The sequence below is a fragment of the Rhynchophorus ferrugineus genome, unplaced genomic scaffold (genome assembly GCF_030347505.1).
Source record: "Rhynchophorus ferrugineus isolate W39M unplaced genomic scaffold, kcgeb_rfMv2 rfM4, whole genome shotgun sequence".
Classification (NCBI taxonomy): domain Eukaryota; kingdom Metazoa; phylum Arthropoda; class Insecta; order Coleoptera; family Curculionidae; genus Rhynchophorus; species Rhynchophorus ferrugineus.
In genome coordinates, this window is record NW_027472583.1 from 42,782,101 (window position 1) to 42,803,496 (window position 21,396).

At 32.0% G+C, this 21,396-nt stretch overlaps 6 protein-coding genes across 7 annotated transcripts; 3 read left to right on the forward strand and 3 right to left on the reverse strand.

Moving 5' to 3' along the window:
* Positions 1-141: 141 nt before the first annotated feature.
* On the reverse strand, positions 142-2,707 carry Taz (tafazzin, phospholipid-lysophospholipid transacylase). The gene is made up of 5 exons (XM_076403291.1): positions 2,241-2,707; positions 2,059-2,187; positions 1,779-1,991; positions 1,525-1,727; positions 142-1,457 (listed from the first exon to the last, which is right to left on the reverse strand). Exons 1-5 carry the CDS (start codon positions 2,353-2,355, stop codon positions 1,320-1,322), a joined length of 798 nt encoding a protein of 265 aa, XP_076259406.1. The 5' UTR covers positions 2,356-2,707; the 3' UTR covers positions 142-1,319.
* Positions 2,708-2,930: 223 nt separating this feature from the next.
* On the reverse strand, positions 2,931-4,168 carry LOC143195832 (transcription initiation factor TFIID subunit 8). The gene is made up of 5 exons (XM_076403302.1): positions 3,951-4,168; positions 3,795-3,893; positions 3,554-3,741; positions 3,352-3,502; positions 2,931-3,287 (listed from the first exon to the last, which is right to left on the reverse strand). The coding sequence occupies exons 1-5, from the start codon at positions 4,075-4,077 to the stop codon at positions 2,986-2,988; spliced, it is 867 nt and encodes a 288-aa protein (XP_076259417.1). The 5' UTR covers positions 4,078-4,168; the 3' UTR covers positions 2,931-2,985.
* Positions 4,039-5,724, forward strand: LOC143195831 (uncharacterized). The gene is made up of 3 exons (XM_076403301.1): positions 4,039-4,574; positions 4,647-4,989; positions 5,042-5,724. Exons 1-3 carry the CDS (start codon positions 4,296-4,298, stop codon positions 5,521-5,523), a joined length of 1,104 nt encoding a protein of 367 aa, XP_076259416.1. The 5' UTR covers positions 4,039-4,295; the 3' UTR covers positions 5,524-5,724.
* A 2,656-nt stretch (positions 5,725-8,380) lies between these two features.
* On the forward strand, positions 8,381-10,208 carry LOC143195829 (UDP-glycosyltransferase UGT5). The gene is made up of 4 exons (XM_076403298.1): positions 8,381-9,298; positions 9,353-9,575; positions 9,634-9,853; positions 9,915-10,208. The coding sequence occupies exons 1-4, from the start codon at positions 8,498-8,500 to the stop codon at positions 10,204-10,206; spliced, it is 1,536 nt and encodes a 511-aa protein (XP_076259413.1). The 5' UTR covers positions 8,381-8,497; the 3' UTR covers positions 10,207-10,208.
* An 80-nt stretch (positions 10,209-10,288) lies between these two features.
* Positions 10,289-19,313, forward strand: PNPase (polyribonucleotide nucleotidyltransferase 1). 2 transcript variants are annotated; one of them, XM_076403296.1, is made up of 9 exons: positions 10,289-10,492; positions 10,561-10,855; positions 10,906-11,699; positions 11,765-11,958; positions 12,017-12,214; positions 12,275-12,549; positions 18,638-18,787; positions 18,919-19,002; positions 19,059-19,313. In XM_076403296.1, exons 1-9 carry the CDS (start codon positions 10,374-10,376, stop codon positions 19,182-19,184), a joined length of 2,235 nt encoding a protein of 744 aa, XP_076259411.1. In that variant the 5' UTR covers positions 10,289-10,373; the 3' UTR covers positions 19,185-19,313. The 2 variants fall into 2 exon arrangements, with proteins under 2 accessions (XP_076259411.1, XP_076259412.1); XM_076403297.1 differs by lacking the exons at positions 18,919-19,002; positions 19,059-19,313 and adding an exon at positions 18,272-18,326 and having other exon boundaries at positions 18,529-18,666.
* Pnn (desmosome associated protein-like protein pinnin) lies at positions 19,307-21,071 on the reverse strand. The gene is made up of 2 exons (XM_076403300.1): positions 20,205-21,071; positions 19,307-20,151 (listed from the first exon to the last, which is right to left on the reverse strand). Exons 1-2 carry the CDS (start codon positions 20,968-20,970, stop codon positions 19,628-19,630), a joined length of 1,290 nt encoding a protein of 429 aa, XP_076259415.1. The 5' UTR covers positions 20,971-21,071; the 3' UTR covers positions 19,307-19,627.
* Positions 21,072-21,396: the final 325 nt, after the last annotated feature.

Genomic DNA, 21,396 nt, shown 5'->3' on the forward strand with positions numbered 1-21,396 from the left:
TATCAATGTTACTTCTCGCAATATACTGGGTCGCTTCAAAAAAACAAATCAATTTATTTAAATCTGAAGCCAGCCTGATAAATAGAAATAGCTTGAGTAATGTGTTACTAAAGAGCAATTAATGTAAATAAAACTATCAAATTATAATGTCATTTTTGTATATTGACACCAAACAATGGAAGAACAAAGCATGAAATTAAACAAATGCCTAAAACTAATTGATTCTATTCATTTTTTGTGTTGTGGTTTATGTTAAAAAGTGAACAAAAGACAGTATTTTGTATGAAATATAAATCTACAATGTAAAGGATTGCAAATTAAAATATCTCTCGACAGGGACTTAAACACTACTCAACAATATAACAAAGAACAGTGTATAATTGTCATTCACCACAACCTGAACAATACGAAGACTGAAAATTTCACATTGGCCAATTGAAAGTAATTAATCTTTATTTACATAATTAGATATCTAAAAATCTAGAATTAACTCTAAATGGCGATTTACATAATACATTCCATTTACTTGACTAGTTTTTCATAATTGTTTATCCAATAAAGCAATTTATGACTACATTTCCTTGTCAAATAGCAAACATTTTAAAAGAGTTTATGAAAGGAAGTATAATTCTCGGTTTCATCTCCATGTATTTAGCCGTCTTAAATATTATATAAATCCGTTTACAGTTTAGGAACTTTTGTTTATATCTTTATAATGATACACAACAAAATTTAAAACCAAATAAAATATAAAATAATTCTCTTGAAATGGGAGTTATAGTAAAAAGGTATAAAATAACATAAATATTAATAAGCTTAACTTAAAACAATAAAGCCACACAATACCAAGTTTAACTAGAAAAATGCATTAATACATTATGTAAAATATAATATTCTGGTCTACATTTCTTTAAATACATCTGAAGAATTATTTAATACCCACTATTAGATAACAAAATATAGTATTCATTCAACCAATCTCGAATTTTTTTTTAGATTAATACTTTAAATATTAAAATTAAAACTTTAAATATAGATGTTTTGTACTGAAATAGAATGAAACAAAGCATGCCTTTGCAAAATACTCTGTCATTTGTTCTTATATCAATAGTGATAGTAAAAAATATTTAGTCAAAAATAAGTAAGTATATATATATAAATATAATTCTATATATAAGGTTTTTTTATTTGTTTACGCTGTATATTCCTGTATTTAATTTGTTCTTGACCCGAATTCTAACTTTTAATGTTAAGTTAATCACATTTTTTGTCATACTAATATAAAGTTTTACCTATTATTTAAATGTTTTCTATCTGTATCAGGATTTTGTGTTAAAATATTTGGCATGCAAGGCTTCAGTCTCAACCTTCAATTTTTGCAGTCTTTCTTGCAAGAAATCTGTTATGTGTTTCCTCGCCTCTTCTTCCGAAGCATTTGCAGCTTTCAATGCCATCACCTGCAAACAATATATTTTGTATAGTTACTGGTTCTTTGTAAAAGTAAATAAAAACAAAAAGTATTACCATGTCTGTAGTATCAATTGGTTCTCCATAATTAAAAGTTAAATTTTTCCATAATCTCAAGATATATGGAGGCTCATTTGGAAGCACATCATCCATGCCTATGTGCCAAATAGGTACAACTATAGGAGGTACAGGAGATTCATAAATCATTCTACCAACACCCCATTTTAATCTTATATATTCCTTTGTCATATTCACTTTTCCTAGAATATAATAAATGTATATGCATCAAAATTTGTATAAAAGCAAATTACCCTCAGGAAATATATGTACCCAGTCACCTTTAGCCAATTGTTCAATCATAAAATCTACGGCATCTTGATATACTCCAGCTCCTCTTATAACAGGAACACACTTTCCCAAACCGAAAAAATAAGAATGTTGTGTGCAAGTAAAGCATATGTCATGAGCTGCAAGAGACCACCTCATTTTTGATGGATTTAAAAGATGTTTCAGTCTAAGAGTTCCTATTGTTCAAATATGATGACAATATTACTTTAGGGCATTATACATTGTTTATTATTTAGGACTTACCCCAGATTCCTGGATCATCAAAACAGGAATGGTGATTAGATACAGTAACTAATGGTCGCGATTTATCCCTACTTTCCAGAATATTTGCTATGATATGTCTGTTATAGATTTTAGGCTTGTTTAAAAACCCTTTAAAGTAATGTTTCATTTATATTGAAAGGTTTTTAATATTTAATACCTACTGATTAATATTTTACTGAATAAACCCACCGCTACCATAGTGATAGTACTTGCCAGTTTCCATAAACTGGAAGGTGATCTAAGGGTTGTTATGATCCAATCCACTTTATAGGCCATAATTAAAAAATGATGACGTTCTCCTTTATTTTAAACAATGATGCGACAATTGTCATTACTGATTTAAATTACATAATTTTACTTCAATCATTAATTAAATTTTACTTCATAGAAATGTACTTTGACTATTAAATGTTTTAAAATCCAAATAGAAACTGGTTTAATTTGGAAAACTTTCTAGTAAATGTGATATAATACTATTCTGGTCTCCCAGTATGACTATAGCCAACTACAAGTTTCTCGAGGCATGTTTTCAACTAATTATTCTGGTGAAATAATTTCCCAATATCAAATATATTTTAACCGCAGAAAAAAATACTGTGACATATTTGACAAACAAATTCTTCTTAACAAAGAAGTTACTAATATAAACAGGTAGCAACAGGGTACTACACACAACTATATTACAATTAACTTAATAATTGTAACAAATAATGAATATTATTATTAATACTGTTAAGTTGTAAATATAAGACTGTTATAGTTATATATGCTAATTTACTATATTAATTTATGTTTTTTATTGTATTAAAAATACCAATGAACAACATAACCTTAAAATAAAAATAAATAAACCAATTTAAAAAAATAATTTAATATACAGTATTACAAAGTAGAAAAAACGAAGTATCAACAAACATCAATATGATCTTTAGCTGGCATTTTCGTTGCCGCTAGATACGGGTTATCGATAAAACCATTATTTTGTGTGCTATCATCAGTCTTTACGGAATCATTCAAGTTTTGTTCACCTTCTTCCATTGCTTCCTCTTGTTGCTGCTCTTCTTTGGCATTTTGAGCCTCTTTGTGTTCTTTTTGTTGTTGAATTATGAGTGACTTAGGGTCAGAATCCAAGTCTTCTGGATCAAATATTTGATCTTGAGGTAACAATGCACTAAGATATGGCGGATAGCTAGGTTTAGCAGCAATCACTAAAATATGTAACAAGCAACTATTAATAATTATGCTATTAATTTCACTCTAGACTGGACATACAAGGAAAAATATTTCCTTCCTCTGTGTCAAAAAGATTATGTGTTGAACTTGTCTTTGCTAGAAATTTTGTCAAGGCTTTCTCTATGTCTTTCTTTTGCACAGCAGCCTTCTCTCTTACCGATTCATAATCAATTATTGGTTGTTTATGAGTCTAAAAAAATCAGTATTTAAAGACTAATATAAAAAACTTTAATAAACTTACAGGAGTCCTGACATAAGCATGGGGATCTGGGAACTGGGGAAAATGTTGTGGCACATAACTAGGGAGAGCTTGTTTTGCACCAGCTGAAAGCATACTAAGCTGTTTTTGCGATTGTTGAGATTGTAATGGAGGTAGGACCATATGTTTCCCGAATTTCGCATAGCCCTCTAAAGAACTAAAATCAAAACCTAAAAAAAAACTTTAGATGGTTGATTTATTAGACATTTGAAATAAAACTTACCCATTTCTACAAACCCTAATATAACATCAGCAATTAATGGATCTGATCTTCCAGAAAGTTCACAATAGTTTTTACTTAGTAGTCCTATCTCACATATAACTAAAAAATGATTTTTAGTAAATAAATATATGTAAAAATAATTCATAAGCCCTCTACATGCTTGCATCATTTCTGTGAGTGTACCCAAAGCTTCCCGTTCTGAGGAATCAAATCCTACTTCTTTTAAAACACTAGACACTGACATAGCAACCATTTTTCGATAGGGACTCGTTTGAGAATCCATTGTTTACTGTAATGAAATAAATTGCAAATATAAATATTGTAAATAGAGGTGTCTATCTGGAAACAAATTTTTTAGGTTAGATTAAATGAAACTAAGGGTTCATTTAAACTACTTAGTTTTAGAATCAGCTGATTTTGACAAATATATAAATAGTACTCAAGTGCTTTTCAGATAATAAGTTAAATATACAATTTTAACAATGTATAATTGAAGTTATTATGAATAAAAACGTTATCGATTTGGTAAAACGGGGTGCGATTAAGGATGACAGTTCAAAGGAAGAAAAACTTCAGCAATTGGTGTTTGAAGCATTGAAGAAATTCGACCTAAACTTGGATCAAAATAGTGATGAGTTGAAGTTTCTGAATTTCGATGTTTCTCGTTACCAGCAGAGTCATACAAAATCTGTTTTTGGCGAGAAACAAAGCTTATCATACATGTTTCATTTCACGACCTATAATTTAGAGTACATTGTAAAGCTGTTAGCTTTTCAATATGTAAGTCATCAAAATGTAGAATTATTATCTGTTGTACACCAGTATTATTTGATTTTTTTTTTGAATAACTAGGATAACAAAATGGAAACTTTAAAACTTGACATAGAACCTCTAAATATTGATACCAAGAAAGAATTAGAATATTGCTGCAACTACTTGAAAAGAAGAAGAAATTTGAATCAAATGTTTATAACTATTATACAATTCTCTAGATTCATAGAGGCAAGACGACTAATTTGTGATGTTATCCTTAAGAAATGTAACAAGGTTACTATTTCATCAAACAAAGATGGGGGTATCATTATAGTGTATTCAAATGAGTTGATGCAAATTAAATTTGGTATTATGTGGAGTATTATATACAATTCAGTACAAGAAATTACTGATGTAGTAGAGGTTTATTATAAAAATGTTGGTAAGCAACTTATTTTATGTTCTTGAACAAATTAAGATTTATATCTTTCTAGAATGTCCAAATAAAGATAGCATCAAACATAAATTGATCAAAATTACGCATCCAAACTTAAATTTTACTACTAAATATCATTTATGGAAAGAACTTTTCCGAGATTTGGAAAAAGATACAAGGCAAAAAGAAATACCAAGTACTTATAGCCCAGCTCCAAGTGGATCTTTGAATGTTGAAATTATGGACACCTCAGAAGCAACTGGTATTGTACTAGTATCTGATTCTGAAGACAGTGGTTTCAGTTTAGGCAAAAGTGCTCATAACAGTTCAGCTAGGACAAATTTGCATCATATACCATCTTTGATAACCAGTACTATACAGACACTGTGCTCCGTAAACAATAATGAAAATATCGGAAAACAATTTAGTAATAGGTTATCAGACAATATCGACTGTGATATTCCAAACAAAAAAAGCAAAAAAGACACTGTGGATGATGACCTAGAAATCACATCAATAACATATGTAGTACCAGACTGAACCAATGTATGAAATTGAATATGAGTTACTGAATTGTTTAAAATTATATTCAACTGATAGTTTTAAAAATGTATATGTACTTATATCAAATAAGTTAAATAAGTCTATTATGTATATAGTTTTAAATTTTGAATTTAATTATTCTTAAGCAAGAAAATATATAATTTATTTTATACTAAAAGCATAAATTAACTGATCAGTAACTTGTGTGTAATTATAATATTTAGATTAATTATAATATATATTATATATATATATGTAAGTGATAAATATCAAAAAATATTACTTTTATCTGAATACTTCTAATTTCTTTCCTAATCTATTGATTTGTTCTCATGCTGATGTATTTTCTGCAAAATGATTAAAACCTAATAAACTCATATTACAAGTCCATATCATTAATGGGCATCAAATTGTTCATGCAATCGTAAGGTCTTTGAATCTCCTCAATTCATTATCTCTATATAATCATTACCAATCGCCATAAGACTAAAAAATAAATGACATAGTAACATTGTTGCACTACATATATTTCAAGTAATAATGAAAATGTTCACAAAGTTAAAAGTTCACTATATTACACGCACTGGATATAAAATTCATATCAAATCTTATCATGTACGTATTTTTCTGGAAAATATTAATTCTCAAAAATTATCAACTTTATCTTGAATTAATTTCGGAGTAATTTATGGAGCGCCTGTCGCACATACCTGCGGTACACTACGACCGAATACATTTAGTTCCTTGTATCTGAATGCCTATTCAAATATTTTTCTTCTTTAGTGGTTTAATTTTAATTGATAGTAGTTGCCACCTCTCGGAACCTTGCTTAAATGAGATTTAGAGGAAGTTTATGTCTGTCGCTGAATCATAAATAACCCAAACAATACCCGGTTTTAACAATTTAAAAAACCCTATACAATTTAATCTTGGCTTCAAATATTAACTCTTTTTTTAAGTAAACATGATTTTGCGAAAATTACGAATTATATTTTATATTTGTATTATATACGTATTAAAAATTATACATATATTTATATGTCTACATACACATATATACATATTTCTTTTATCAATTTAACAACTATCTTATTCACGATTACTTATTTGCTGTTTGATAGCGTTTACATTTTTTCTAAATTTTTAAAAAATTAGGTTATACTACATTCGTGCTCTTTTATTGTATTCATTAATTTAACAGCTTTATTCATGAGCATTTGTTTATTGCTTAGTAGTATTTTTATCTTTTTAAATCAAAATATATGATAAAGTGTACTTCTACATAAAGCTGTATTGTTCTATATATCTTCATAAAAATGAGCAAGCAACATTAAATAGCAGATGTTCCCTATAATTGTTACAGTTATCATAATCAATATAGAAAAAATCGATCGTTTTAAGGCGTCTTCCTGTTTGATAGGATAATAAAAAATCATTTACCATGTTTATGTAGCATACTCCGTTTACTATAGAACATTTTCTTTATAAATTTGCTACACCAGCGATTGGCGGGCTTTTTTTATTTCAATCAAAAATTCCTCTTAATTCTCGCACAATTTCTGCAACACATGTTTCAAATCAAATTATTGATTCTTCAATAATAATCTAATCAAATTAATTTTTTTCAGAGAATCTTACTTATGTATGTTAGTGTATCTTGGGATATGTTGCGAATGCTGAAATATGAAGCACTTTTATTCCTACGCAACTGAGAATTCAACCGAATTCGTAGGCTTAACAATTATCTTATAAACGTTCTTGTGTTAGAACACGATGTAACATGATCATATGGCTTGATAATTAACGAATAAAAGATCAAAGTATTGATAACTGATGGATCGATTGCTGTTGAGATACATCATCGGGAACCAGTTAGATCAATGGCAAGTATTTGGGACACGAGAGAAGGAAGTGGCATCTACTGGTGAGATAATAAGTCCAATCCATAACTGTGAGAGCTGTCAGAGTCAGCTAAATGTCTCGAGTAAGGCAAATGTTGTGATGAATTAAGTATGAAATTGTAATAAGTGTAAAATAACCCAAAGTCGTTTAGGAACGGAAGTACGAAGTTCACATCAATTCATAGCCTATCGATTCTCTGGAGAATGATAGTGGTAAACCCAAATCTGCCGGTCGTTAGCCGCAATAGTCAAGGCTACAAGACGGTCCTCCTCCTTCTGCGATAGTCGTGGAGTCGAATCCTGCCTGACCTAGATATAAATTTATGTTTGTAATTGTTTATAGTTGCAATTTATTCTTCGACAAGAGTGTAAAATAAGATGACGAGAATCATCCAAGTAACCAGGCTGTGTAAGACCAAATATCTTCGGGGATATCTCTAGGTTAGTCATTTGTCAGTCGATAGGCTTAATGCCGAAGACCGTGGTTCGGAGACTCGTTAATCGGTAGTAAAACGAAACACATACAGCCTTTTCACGTTACAATTACCTAAATTTGATGTTGAAGGGTTGGTTTAAAAAAAAATCATTCTCTCAATTATGAAAAGGAAACTCTTAAACAGGCATAAATCATCAATTTACATCTATACCTAAGGTAGATAAAAAACAAACAGCTTAAGTAAATAATGAAACGGTATTGTATTGGATTAAAATAATTATGACGCATATCACTATCAACCCGACGCAGATTTATAACGCTTGTGACGTTTGTTCAGATGAAGTTCTCTTGGCGCATACAATATGACGCTTCCAAAACTTGCTTCCACAACCTTGACCATAAACTGCGTACTGAGTCAACTATGTTTTGGTATTAAGATGTAAAAACAAGCAAGGGTATTGGTAAACATACAAAGACCCCGTGATAAATCGGAATGATCTACGCGTACTTGAAAAATTAAGTTTCGGCAAACAATCGTAAATTACCGACGACTTGTAATCAAGCTGGTAGTGCTGAGTGAAAACGTCTTCGCGCACGAAATCTGATTCAGTTGTTCGAACATCTTAGAGCCAGAATGTTGGCAAATGTGCTTCTGGTGATTTCCGTTTGCGGTTTAGCATCAGGAGCACGTATTTTAGGAGTGTTTGATTTTCCTTCTTATAGTCATCACGTGGTTTACGCGCCGCTTTATCAAGAATTGTCTAAGAGAGGCCATGATGTTGTTGTTATTACTCCAAATCCGCTTCGTGATCCTACTCTCACCAACTTGACGGAAATCGATGTCAGTTATCTGTACAAACCTGTGCCTATTATTACCAAGGTTCAGTTATCGAGATATATGCACTTTGTAGGTACTCTGTACCACTACAGTGTTCATCTCTTCGAAGAATTGATGAGAAATAACGAAGTGAAAAAATTAATCGAGGATCCCAAAGAACATTTCGACCTAGTGATTATTGAAGACGCCCAGCCACTTCTGTACGCTTTCGGGAAGAGATTCAACGCTCCAATGGTGGGGATATTGAGCGTGGAAACATCAATGAGTACTCACGCCGCTTTAGGTAACCCCATCCATCCAGCATTGTATACGGACTTTGTTATGGACTATTCGGATCGGCCTTCAATTTGGAGCAAAATACAATATACAATCAACACTGTATGTTTTAAGGTGCTAGATGGTATAATCAGTCCACACATAGCGAACAAAATCATTAGGAAGTATTTTGGTTCACACATGCCGTCTTTAACAGAGTATGGCCACCTAAGCATTCTTCTAGTCAGCGTGAATCCATTCTTCTCACCTAACAGACCTTTAACGCCACAAACCATTCCTATACCGTTTATACACGTACAAGACCCCAAACCTCTACCTTCGGTATGTTTCTAAAATCAAAAACTATCGTCATAATAAGCTATTTGCTGGTTACAGGATCTACAAGAATTACTAGATAACTCGCCACAAGGAGCTGTGTACTTCAGCCTGGGTTCCAATGTGAAGAGCGCAAGTTTGCCGGTCGCGTTACAAAATACAATCATCGAAACTCTTTCAGAGCTTCCGTATACAGTTCTATGGAAATGGGAAGCGGAAAATATACCAAGGCTTGGTAGAAATGTCGTTACACGGAAATGGTTTCCTCAACAGGACATTCTAGGTCAGTGAAAATTATTTAATACGTCTTTATCTAATTCTATATATTTTTTGTTTTTCAGCTCATCCAAACATAAAGGTGTTTATATTTCAAGGCGGTCTTCAGTCATCCGAAGAATCAATAATGCGTGGGAAACCAATGGTGGGACTACCGTTTATCTCTGAACAACACCGAAATGTAAAAATAATTCAAAAACTAGGCATCGCTCTAGGCCTAGATCCGATGTCAATGACAAAAGAGTCTTTGAAGCATGCCATTGTGGAAATTGCAGAAAACAAAAAGTATTATGTTATTAAATTTATTTATCTTTGAATTTAATTTGTATTATACTAATAATTTTAGGTATAGAGCAAAAATACAACAATTGAAAGCCATAGCAGAGGATCAGCCTATGAGTAGTTTGGATAAAGCTGTATTTTGGACTGAATACGTTATAAGACATAATGGAACTGAACATTTGAAAAGCCCGGCAGTTGATATGCCTATGTATGAATATTTATTGTTGGATGTAATTGTTGTATCATTTCTCCTACTAATATTATCGGCCTTTCTAATTTATTATCTTATGAAATGTATATATCAGAAATTACTGTCCCTTTATATAAAATATGTGAATAAAATGAAAATATCTTGATATACTTTTTATTGATTAAAACAATTCAATAAGATAATTGAACGGTTATTATTATTATTGATTGATGTATTATTTTTCAAAAACATGTAGCAGAAGCCAATTTCTTTGAAAGACGAAACAATATAATCACATTATAGGTTAAAACGGTTTGATTGTATATTAAAAAAATGTTATTTAGATTAAATAGACGTTTAAGAAAGTTGTTTTTGCTAACAAAACTGGACATTAATCATCTACGAAATAGCAGTGGTAAGGCCACAGAAGTGGTCGTTGACTTCGCAAATGGGTAATGTGAAAATTGTTTCTTAGGTTAAACGAGATGTCTTATGGAATTGTACTATAATATACTTTTAGGCGAAACTTAATTTTATCTACCGGTCAGTATGCCAAGTTGGCAGATGGATGCGCCGTTGGAACGTTAGGAGACACCTCAGTAATGGTAACAGTAGTTTCAAAAACTAAACCGAGCCCTAGCAATTTTCTGCCTTTGGTTGTGGATTATAGACAGAAATCAGCGGCGGCTGGACGCATTCCAACAAACTTTTTTAGGCGAGAACTTGGTCCTACAGAAAAAGAAATATTGACCTCTAGGTTAATTGATAGGAGTTTGCGACCATTATTCCCTTCAAATTATAATTTTGATACTCAGGTAATAGAAATATTTTTAATTTCGTTTGTTACATTTCTAATGTGTTGTAGGTAGTGTGCAACATGTTAGCAATAGATGGAGTAAATAACCCAGATATCGTGTCAATTAATGCTGCTTCTGCTGCATTAGCTCTGAGCGATATTCCATGGAATGGACCAGTAGGAGCTGTTAGGGTAGGATTTATTGATGACCAAGTGCTTATTAATCCTACACGTAAAGAACAACAATCATCTATACTAAATTTAGTTGTAACTGCCACTAAGAAAAATTTGGTGGTAATGTTAGAAGCAAATGCTGAAAACATACTTTTGCAAGATTTACAGAAAGCTATCAAAACAGGTACAAAAGAAGCCCAACATATTATATCGGACATAGAAAAATTACGAAAAAGTGTAGGAAAACCAAAAAGAGTTATAGAACCTGGGCCTCAGCTTAGTGAAGAAATCTCTGAAGCATTATTCACTCTAAGTAATATGAGAATAAGAGAAGTTTTGCAGAACTACACTTTAGATAAAATTGCTAGAGATTTAGCTTTAACTGATGTTCGTAATAATGTCCTAACTAGTATACACCAAAATTTTCCAGATTGCGACCAAAGTATAGTTAATGAAGGTTATAATAAATTGGTAAAACAGATTTTTCGTGATTTAATATTTGAAAAAGATGAAAGATGTGATGGAAGACAATTAGAACAATTGAGAGATATTACATGTCAGGCAGATTTATACAAGCCATTACATGGTTCTGCATTGTTTCAACGAGGACAAACTCAGGTTTTTTGTACAGTTACATTAGATTCTCATGAAAGTGCTATGAAGTTGGATCCACTAAGTATTGTAACAGGGTAAGAGCATTTATATCAGTTTTTCTTAAACATGTATGAATACAGATACAAATATTTACTAACAGTGGCGTTAAAGAGAAGAATTTCTTCTTGCATTATGAATTTCCACCCTTTGCTACCAAGGAGACTGGGCGAATAGGTCCAATAGGTAGAAGAGAAATGGGTCATGGGGCACTAGCAGAAAAAGGCTTAAAACCAATTATACCAAATGATTTTCCTTTTACCATTAGGTTAACATCCGAAGTTCTTGAGTCAAATGGTTTGGAGTTGTGATTAAATTGATTTCTATTTGAGAAATTTTAAAATATAATTTTTAGGGTCCAGTTCAATGGCCACAGTTTGTGGAGGTACTTTAGCCCTTATGGATGCAGGAGTACCTATAAGTACACCAGCTGCAGGTGTAGCTATGGGTTTGGTCACCAGGTATGATGAAAATGCAACAAACATCACCGATTATCGAGTACTAACTGATATTTTGGGTATAGAAGATTATATGGGTGATATGGACTTTAAAAGTTAGTTTAGAGCATATTTTAACCTCTATTTTCTCATCTGTGTCAAAAATATTTACATAGTTGCCGGGACAAAAAAAGGAATTACTGCATTACAAGCTGACATAAAAATACCGGGATTACCACTAAAAATCGTCATGGAAGCTACACAAATGGCAACAGATGCCAAAAGCAAAATACTCCAGATTATGAACGAATGTATTTCCAAACCTCGTGTGACAAAAAAGGATAACTGGCCAGTTGTAGAAAAACTAGACGTCGAACCTCATAAACGAGCAAGGTTGCTGGGAGTAGGTGGCATGAATCTAAAGAAAATCTTTGCAGAAACTGGTGTACAGGTAAACGTTGCTTTTAAATTTGCGATTCAAAAACGCGATTGTTTGTTTTTAAACGTTTAATTTAAACTTCATAAAATAAATTTCTTTCAAAATACCTTTACTCAACAAAGTAATCAAATCGACGCATTCAACTTTTCCTTTTTATCATTGATGCACGTTATCAAGGTTTTTATAATGTGACAGTAATTTATGCAAATATAAGTTTGGGTTTTTCTATTAAGTGGCTTTAAAGTCGGATATCTCTAGTAATACTTATTAAATAAGGCTGGTAGTGCTTAGTTAATAAAATAGCCCGATAGGTAACAGTTTATATAAATCATAAAGTATTACTACAGTCAAGTTATTGCGCTTTGAAAATGAAGATTCCAGAAGCTTATTTTCGTTATATATTTTTTTATTTCAAAAAAGGAAAATGTCAGTATTGGTTTGCTTGTTTTTTTTTGTAAATGTTGATGTCAAATATAAAGTTGATGAAATTCCTTAAAATATTGAGGTGAACTCTCCCAAACATATTTCACCTCCCAACCCCTACACAAGTAAGTCTCAACTATAAAACAGTTTTGAACCACTGACATAAGACTGGATACAGAAATAAATTTGGGTTCCATATTCACCATCATCAAACCATATATGGCGTTCAGGGAATGTGCCTACTTCTCTACCAATGCTGCTGTTATCGCCACAGGACTTCGAACATTATTCACCAAACCAAACCAAATCCTGCGAGAATTGGAGATTGGCCGCAACTTTTCTGGTCCCATTAGTCTTCTATTTTTAGATCATTTTCGATTATCTTGATCATTTCTTTTCAGAGTTGTTCGCCATCCGAAGGTCTATTTCGCTACAGAAGTATTAAGGAATTCGTCCATCTTTCGTTCGGCAGGCATGGCCAAACCATTGTAATCTGCTTCTCTGAGTTTATTCTAGAATTGTGTACTGATTGTGGCATCTTAAATGAATTACAATACGATCTTAGAGAGAAGCATGTAGAATTTGCCGTAAGCATCGCATCTGAAAGGCTTCAAGCTTACGGATGTCAGGCTGTAACACTGTCTAAGCTCGAAGCCATACAGAAGGGCTGGCAAGATAGCGTTCGAAAGAGGCGGATGTTAGTCTTAAGTGTAATATTTCCTATTTCCTCACGCACCCCTTTAGAAAAACAAAAGCTTGGCCGATTCTGCTACTTCAGTGATAGATGCCACTTTCTTCTCCTGTATTACTGATCTCAAATACTTGAACTCCCTTACTGGATACCATTGAGATTTACAATAGCAGGAGATACATCCGTTGGAATTGTCAATACTTTGATCTTTTCTTCATTAATTCTCAAATCATATGGCTCTTAAATAGCATTGGGAACTATCGACTGAAAATAGTCGAAACAGTGGATAGTCGCAAAATAGCCGAATTAGTCGATAGTCAAAAAACTAGCGACTGAAAATAGTAGTTACTATTTTAGTCAAATACAGGCTTCGGCTGTTATTGTATTCGTGATAACAGGCAGATATATATAATATATAGATATATAAATTCCTTTCCATACTCATTTTGAGAGAGGAAAGGAAAAAGATAATTGTTTGATTCTCTATGCTGTAAAAATCATTTCAATGTAAACAAATACAAATGGAATAATGGCCCCAAATATATTTAATAGATTTTTTTTATATTTGGAAAGTAATAATTACATAACATAATAAAAGTAATTAGTTTATTTCCCTTTCATCCCAACATATGCTTACGATTTTTTTCCCACCGTTTTATAAGTGAAACGGAGTTGTACGTATACTTTTGGAACTTTTTTTTGGGAAAGAAATACCTGCTGTGTTTTATTACGTTCAAAATAACAGATTCATGTTGAATGATGTAAAATTATTTTTATATTTTATATATACGGTTCGGTTCCAACCTTCGTAGGGTGAAGACGTATTTTCAATACGCTCCAAGCTCTAGAAAGATACCTGATAATGAAGTGCGTGAAATAAACAATGTCTTTATTTTATTTTTTTATCCTCTGGAAGTAAATAAAATAAAATATTAAAAATCTAAAAATGGCAAACTACAGCGATTCAAGCATATCACCAGCACACTTTGATATAAGATTAGAACAATCAGCAATAACGCAAACTCCACTATCAGAATGGACTACAGTCATTAACAAAAAACGATTGAGAAGTCCAGAAGAAGAAATCGCGATGAAGTAAACAAGAATCAGTGACTATTGGTTACAGAAACTAATAGAGACAAAAAACAGCTTTAGCAACCTGTCTGAAGAAATTGAAGAGAATATACAACCAAACCCTGAAAAAGTTGTTCCCAAACCACCACCAATAACAGTCTATAAGGTAGGAGTAATAAAACACATCCATGGCCTATTGAAAACCATTACTACGAACTACACAATTAAAACAGTGAGCTATGAAACAATTAAAATCCAATTGTTCGAAGCGGATCACTTTAAAGTTCTTGTAAAAGAATTAGATGAAAGAAATACCCACTACCATACATTCAGGTCAAAATCCGAGAGAACATTTAAATTCGTGTTAAAAGGATTACATCACGGGACGGACTTTAACACCATCAAGGTAGCCCTAGCTGAACAAGGCCACGAGGTCGTAAATGTTCACAATATACAACATCGCACAACAAAAAAACCTCTGCCTATGTTCTATATTGATATTAAACATAATGGAAATAATAAGGCGGTGTATGAAATCACCAAATTGGAAAATAAAATTATTAAAAGCGAACGACCACATACAAAAAGAATTATACCACAATGCACGAGGTGTCAAGCGCACGGGCACACAAAAACTTAACTGTCGCAAATCACTTAGATGCGTAAAATGTGCAGGAGAACACAAAACAGGAGATTGCACTCGTAAAGTTCGCGATGAAAAAGTGAAATGTGCTAACTGTAACGGAAATCATCCAGCGAACTACAAGGGCTGCGCAGTTCACAAACAACTGCAGCAAAAACTATACCCAGCCTTAAGAGAAAAAAGGCATCAACCGCAACAAAAACAATCCATACCTACCAGTCTACCCACCAGACCAAGTCAACCAGATATAACTTATGCGCAAATGGTTGAAAATGGTTCAAAACAAAAGCGAGAAACCACATCACAACCTACGGAAACTAGCAACAACATCTCTAGATTAGAAAATATGATGGCCAAACTAATGGATCAAATGAGTACGATGCTTGGTCTACTCACAACCGTCGTCAGCAAACTTGCCTAATGCCTGAAATCATTACAAAATCGCCGTCTGGAATGCCAATGGGCTCCAACAACACGCCAGGGAACTAAAAATGTTCGTAACTGAACAAAATATTGATATTATGATGGTTTCCGAAACACATTTTACTGACGAACATTATTTGAAAATTCCCAAATATAAGCTTTATTATACAAATCACCCTGATAATAAAGCACATGGGGGTACAATCATAATCATTCGAGATGATATAAAGCATTTCGAAAAAGAAAAATTCCGCAAAGACTACCTGCAAGCAACCAGTATAACCATAGAGGAAGTCTGTGGACCATTAACAATGTCTGCTATTTATTGCCCACCCAAACATAACAACAAGGCAGAACACTTTCGAGAATTCTTCAGTACGCGAAGTAATAGATTTATAGCCGGAGGAGATTACAATGCAAAACATTTAATGTGGGGTTCAAGAATAATAACCTCAAAAGGCAGAGAATTGCTAAAAGCAATAAAGACAGATAACTTACAACATATCTTTACTGGTGAACCAACATATTGGCCTTCAGACAGAAATAAAAAGCCAGATACTATAGATTTCTGTATTACAAAAAATATTGATACAAAAAAATGTCATGCAGAATCATGTTTTGACCTGTCCTCTGATCATTCACCAATAATAGTAACACTTTTTTCAAAAATTGCCATCAAAGATAAACTCCCTTCTCTGTGCAATAATAGAACTAACTGGTCCTTATTTAGAGAAAACCGAAACATCTCTCTAAACTTACCGTTACAAACTGAAATTGACATAAAAATGGCAGCAATAAACATTACAAAAAATATACAGGAGGCAGCATACTCCGCGACTCCTAACTATGAAACATTTCCAAGAAAAAATTCACATATATCATGTATAATACAGAAAAAGATAGCAGAAAAAAGAAAGTTACGACGGAATTGGCAACAGCAAAGGACTGAAGAGAATAAGAGAAAATTTAATAGGGCAATAAAAGAGCTGAAAGAACTAATTCAAAATGAACAAAACCAAGGCATCCAAGAATACCTAGATAATTTGACACCAACTGAGGCTACAGACTATTCGTCGTGGAAAGCAACAAGAAAGCTTAAGAGACCCCAGCAGCATAACCCACCTATTAAAACAAGCGAAAATAATTGGGCTAGAAGCAATAAAGAGAAGGCCAACATTTTCTCAAAACACTTAAAAAATGTTTTTAAACTTTTCCAGTCTCAGCTACATAAAGATGAGGAAAATAAAATTACTAGCTTTCTAGATTCGCCATTTCAAATGGACTTACCGCACGAGAAATTAACGGTCAAAAAAGTTAAACAAACAATAATGAGAGAGATTAATATTAAAAAAGCTCCTGGCTATGACTTAATTACTGGTAAAATTTTAAAAGAACTATCAGAAAAGGGTATGAAACTACTAACATTTATATTTAGTGCTATGCTACGAATTAATTACTTCCCTAGCATTTGGAAAGTAGCTAAAATACTAATGATTCTTAAACCAGGAAAAATACCAGAAGATGTCACCTCCTACCGGCCTATAAGTTTATTACCGATAATTTCGAAAGTTTTCGAGAAACTGTACATCAAGAAGCTAAACTATATAATAGAAAAAAGAAAAATTATTCCAGAACATCAGTTTGGGTTTCGCAATAAGCATGGGACTATAGAACAAGTGCACAGACTTGTAAACAAAATAAACACTGACCTAAATGCCAAAAGATATTGTTCGGCTGCTTTTCTAGATATATCTGAGGCTTTTGATAAAGTATGGCATACGGACTTTTTAGGCAATTTCTACAGCAGAAACTTTACGGTTATTTCGGATTGATAAACAATGGTTGTACTGGTGTAGTAGATTGTATATAGTTCTGCTAAAATACACTACTCAGATGTGCGAATAAAACAGTTTTTTGTAATTGTGCCAAACCGGTTCGGATTATTTGTTAATAGGCGACAGTTGAATAATGACTGACTTTCCATAGTGAATAATCTTGTCTCTTCTATATTCTTTAATCTTTGGACTCGCCTGAAGATTCGGGTTTATGTAAATATTTCTTAGCGACAAGAAACTGGTAAATACATTAGAAATAAATTAAGCTCTATTATAAAGATGGTGCTAAGAACAAATGTTGGACACAAATGCAGGACCGAGCTTATAAACGTTGAGGGAGTGAAGACTGTGAATTTGTAGGCAGAGACTTTTAGATATTTGAAATTTCTCAATATAAATTATGAGGCTTTCAACACGTAGTTTCTATTTTCCAAATTTCATTTATTGTCCGAATAATAATACTCAAAATAGTGCTCAACAAAATAAATAATATAATAGGAAAATTAACAGAATAAACTTTTCAAGTCAGATAAATTGACATTTTTCTTTAATACAATAAAATATAATTTAGCACGCATGTATAAAAGCAATGTGACAACTAAAAAAAATATTGTAAATTCACATTTTTTACTTTGTTTTTAAAAGAGTTAGTCTGAGACAAAAGAGAATCCATGAAGAGCCATGAAGCAACCATTAATTGGTAAGTAGTCAACATATTCTGAAACTGTACAAAATCTTTGTAAATGTTTTTTATTTATTCCTATATTAAATATTTTACTTGTCAGTTAACATTTCAATTCTACTACTGTAATTCTAATCCTCTGTAATAAATTCATTCGTCTTAAATGTATCTAGGCTCTGTAAGTATGAGAAGCCATAAATGTTTCTTCTTTTTGTTTCAGATAATTTCCTATGACGATTTGCGATAAAAATAATTCTCTAACAAATTACAAACCGTCTAGATGTGTTTATAAATGATAGGAAAGATCGCCTTAAAATTCTCATTTCTAGGTATCACAGATCGAAGATACTACCTTCCAAATATTCGCACCTAATCAAAGCGCCATGGATGAGGCCAAAGATATGATCCAAAAGATTCTTACAACAGAAAGAACTCCAGAGCTAGAATTTGGGGGCGTGTATAAGGCCACTATTGTTGAGGTTAGTCTTTTACTCACAGTTAAGCTTGCTATATAAGAGTCATACAATTTAGCTAGAAAGTTATAGTTTTCGCAAAGTACGAATAGTACTTTTTAGTCAAAAGTACATATTAGTTTATATGGTTCTTTCAGATAAGAGATATTGGAGTAATGGTTACATTATATTCTGGAATGCCCCCTGCTCTTTTACACAATTCACAACTAGACCAAAGAAAGGTATTTTTTTTGTATAAATATGTTTTATGTTATTAAACGTAAATTGTTTATTACAGGTTGGTCATCCATCAGCTTTAGGTTTGGATATTGGACAAGAGTTGCAAGTGAAATATTTTGGGCGTGACCCAGTATCTGGTCTTATGAGGTTGTCTCGCAAAGTTTTAACTGCAGCTAAGAGTTAAGAGTGCCACACTGCTACCATAATTATTTAGACTTCTAAAGACTGTGATTATTTTCATCTTAAATAAACTATATTATATATTAATGTAAAGGTTTTAAAAATTTTTGTCAGTAAAAAAACACATTTTGTACCTAATCTTTATATTGTAAAAGAAAACCCATATTAATCAGCTTTCACAAATTCATAATGTACAAAACTTTATTTAAAAACTTTAGTTTTTAATATTTCAATAAGTATATTGATCATACAATAAATACCAAATGATCTATACAGGCGCAATCCAATTATTTTTTAAATATTCTTTTGTTGAGAATAGCAATTATTTTAACATTAAGAAAAATATATCACTTTTCTCAATATATTAAAAGCATGTTGCTTTTTATATAATAAAAACAAAAATTACTCTGGAAATGCAAAAGAACTGTACACATTCTTCCCAATTAATCAAATGCTAGTGTTCTCTGATTTATCTATGTCTGTAGTTTGTGGAATATTTTCTTCACTTTTTTCTTCCAATTCTGAATTTGTTTTTTGTTCAATGCACATGTTCGGTTCATTATCTATTGCTTCCATCTTTTCAGTTTGTTCCCTATTCACTTCTATTGTTTCACTAACATTGTTCTGAATGTTATCATCAACAATTTTATCACTCATCTCCTGATCCCTGTTGTCATCACTATCAGGTTTTGCACTAACACTTATATCTAAATTATCTTGATTTTCTTCACTTTCCTTCATCTTCATATCATCAATATTATCCATAGGTTCATCTTTTTGTTCTTTTTCATCTACTTTACTGTCTGTATCATCATCAGAATCATTGTCGCTGTTATGGCGATCGTGCCTTGTATTGCTTGTTTCTTCTTTAGGTCCCTGGTTTTGATTTTTTCCTTCAAAATTCTTCTTCATACGTTCCTCAATATGAGTTAGTTCATCAAATATTGCTTGTCTTTTCTTCTCTATTTGTTCTAAAGAAAAAAATTATTAATTTATATTTAATACAGGAAATAAATCAATTTACCTTCAATATCTTTCTTAGACTTGCTTAAAAGTTCTTTAGATTTATCACTCATTCTTCTAGGCAAGTAGTGAATTGGAGGTTTTGCTTTTGTTACAATAAAATGTGTCCGTGGTTTTTGTGAATTCTCCCATAAAGTATACTCTTTCATTCTAAGCATTTTCAACTCAATCATTTTTATCTCTTGCTGTTTCTTTCTCCTGTTCAAAAACAACTCTTGTCGTTCTTTTTTAATCTCCTCCTTCTCCTGCATTTCATGTTCTTCAATTTTTTTCTCTATTTGGCTACGTTTCTCTTCCTTCTTTTTTAGTTTTGCTTCTTCCTGTTGAAATTTTTGTAAAGTACCCAGGAGAGCTCCAAACATTCTCCTATTTCTGGCCTTAAATTTCTCATCTTGACCTTGTTTGTCTAAAGCATCTTGCCTACTTGGTATTTCCTTAGGAGCTGCAATAACCTTACTAATAAGTCCTTTTGGTTGAGTTTTAATTGGCTCTTCATACACTTTCTCTGATAAGCGTTTAAAAACAGAATTAGGATTTCGGCGTTTTCCCAAAATATCATCGTTTTCTACACCTCTACGTGGTAACTTTGAAGTGGAATGAAGAATTTTATCATTAAGTGGTCTTTTCACTCCAGGCCTGGGAGGTAACTCACTGGGATCTCTTCCAATTAACCGTTTAATATTTTCATCTACACCTTTCAAACTACTTCTGGCTTCTTCCAATTCACTTTGCAGATGGTTAAATGATTTTAATATTTCAGTTGCCATTATCAAAAAGTTTATACTGCGACTTTCATTAACGTTATAATAATCCAAAAACTTTCAGCTCCCCTAACAAACGCAATCACTAATCAACTAACCAAACTTTAATAATGACAAACTTCAAAACGATGTCTAAATTATTAACTGACAATATGTCCTTTTAGTGCTTTTGGTATAGGCATGTCTGACTGTCGAGAAAATATCGATATAACGGTTTCGATATTTTTAAAATTAACTACCAACTAGGGGTGTTGGCCACCGAAAAGAATATCAATATATCTCTTTCAATAAATTTTTTAAAAATATCAATATATCGGAGGAAAAAAGGTCGATATTTTTAAGGAAAAATGAAAAAGGTGAAATATTAGCCTAAAAATATATATATTTTTTCTAAATTTCTTAAAGAATAGTATATTTTAATGGACCTGTAAA

Bases quoted from the DNA above. Each gene is read 5' to 3' on its own strand.
- PNPase (XM_076403296.1), top strand. From the start codon at position 10,374: ATGTTATTTAGATTAAATAGACGTTTAAGAAAGTTGTTTTTGCTAACA. The intron at 11,959-12,016 runs GTTTGGAGTTGT...TATAATTTTTAG, and splicing joins CGAAGTTCTTGAGTCAAATG to GGTCCAGTTCAATGGCCACA. The intron at 19,003-19,058 runs GTATTTTTTTTG...TGTTTATTACAG, and splicing joins CACAACTAGACCAAAGAAAG to GTTGGTCATCCATCAGCTTT.
- Pnn (XM_076403300.1), bottom strand. From the start codon at position 20,970: ATGGCAACTGAAATATTAAAATCATTTAACCATCTGCAAAGTGAATTG. The intron at 20,152-20,204 runs GTAAATTGATTT...TTTTTTCTTTAG, and splicing joins GTCTAAGAAAGATATTGAAG to AACAAATAGAGAAGAAAAGA.
- LOC143195829 (XM_076403298.1), top strand. From the start codon at position 8,498: ATGTTGGCAAATGTGCTTCTGGTGATTTCCGTTTGCGGTTTAGCATCA. The intron at 9,299-9,352 runs GTATGTTTCTAA...TGCTGGTTACAG, and splicing joins ACCCCAAACCTCTACCTTCG to GATCTACAAGAATTACTAGA. The intron at 9,854-9,914 runs GTATTATGTTAT...TAATAATTTTAG, and splicing joins GAAATTGCAGAAAACAAAAA to GTATAGAGCAAAAATACAAC.
- Taz (XM_076403291.1), bottom strand. From the start codon at position 2,355: ATGGCCTATAAAGTGGATTGGATCATAACAACCCTTAGATCACCTTCC. The intron at 1,728-1,778 runs GTAATTTGCTTT...ATTATATTCTAG, and splicing joins GGTACATATATTTCCTGAGG to GAAAAGTGAATATGACAAAG. The intron at 1,458-1,524 runs GTAATACTTTTT...TATTGTTTGCAG, and splicing joins CAATTGATACTACAGACATG to GTGATGGCATTGAAAGCTGC.
- LOC143195831 (XM_076403301.1), top strand. From the start codon at position 4,296: ATGAATAAAAACGTTATCGATTTGGTAAAACGGGGTGCGATTAAGGAT. The intron at 4,575-4,646 runs GTAAGTCATCAA...TTGAATAACTAG, and splicing joins AGCTGTTAGCTTTTCAATAT to GATAACAAAATGGAAACTTT. The intron at 4,990-5,041 runs GTAAGCAACTTA...ATATCTTTCTAG, and splicing joins GGTTTATTATAAAAATGTTG to AATGTCCAAATAAAGATAGC.
- LOC143195832 (XM_076403302.1), bottom strand. From the start codon at position 4,077: ATGGATTCTCAAACGAGTCCCTATCGAAAAATGGTTGCTATGTCAGTG. The intron at 3,894-3,950 runs GTAGAGGGCTTA...ATCATTTTTTAG, and splicing joins CACAGAAATGATGCAAGCAT to TTATATGTGAGATAGGACTA. The intron at 3,742-3,794 runs GTAAGTTTTATT...GTTTTTTTTTAG, and splicing joins ATTAGGGTTTGTAGAAATGG to GTTTTGATTTTAGTTCTTTA.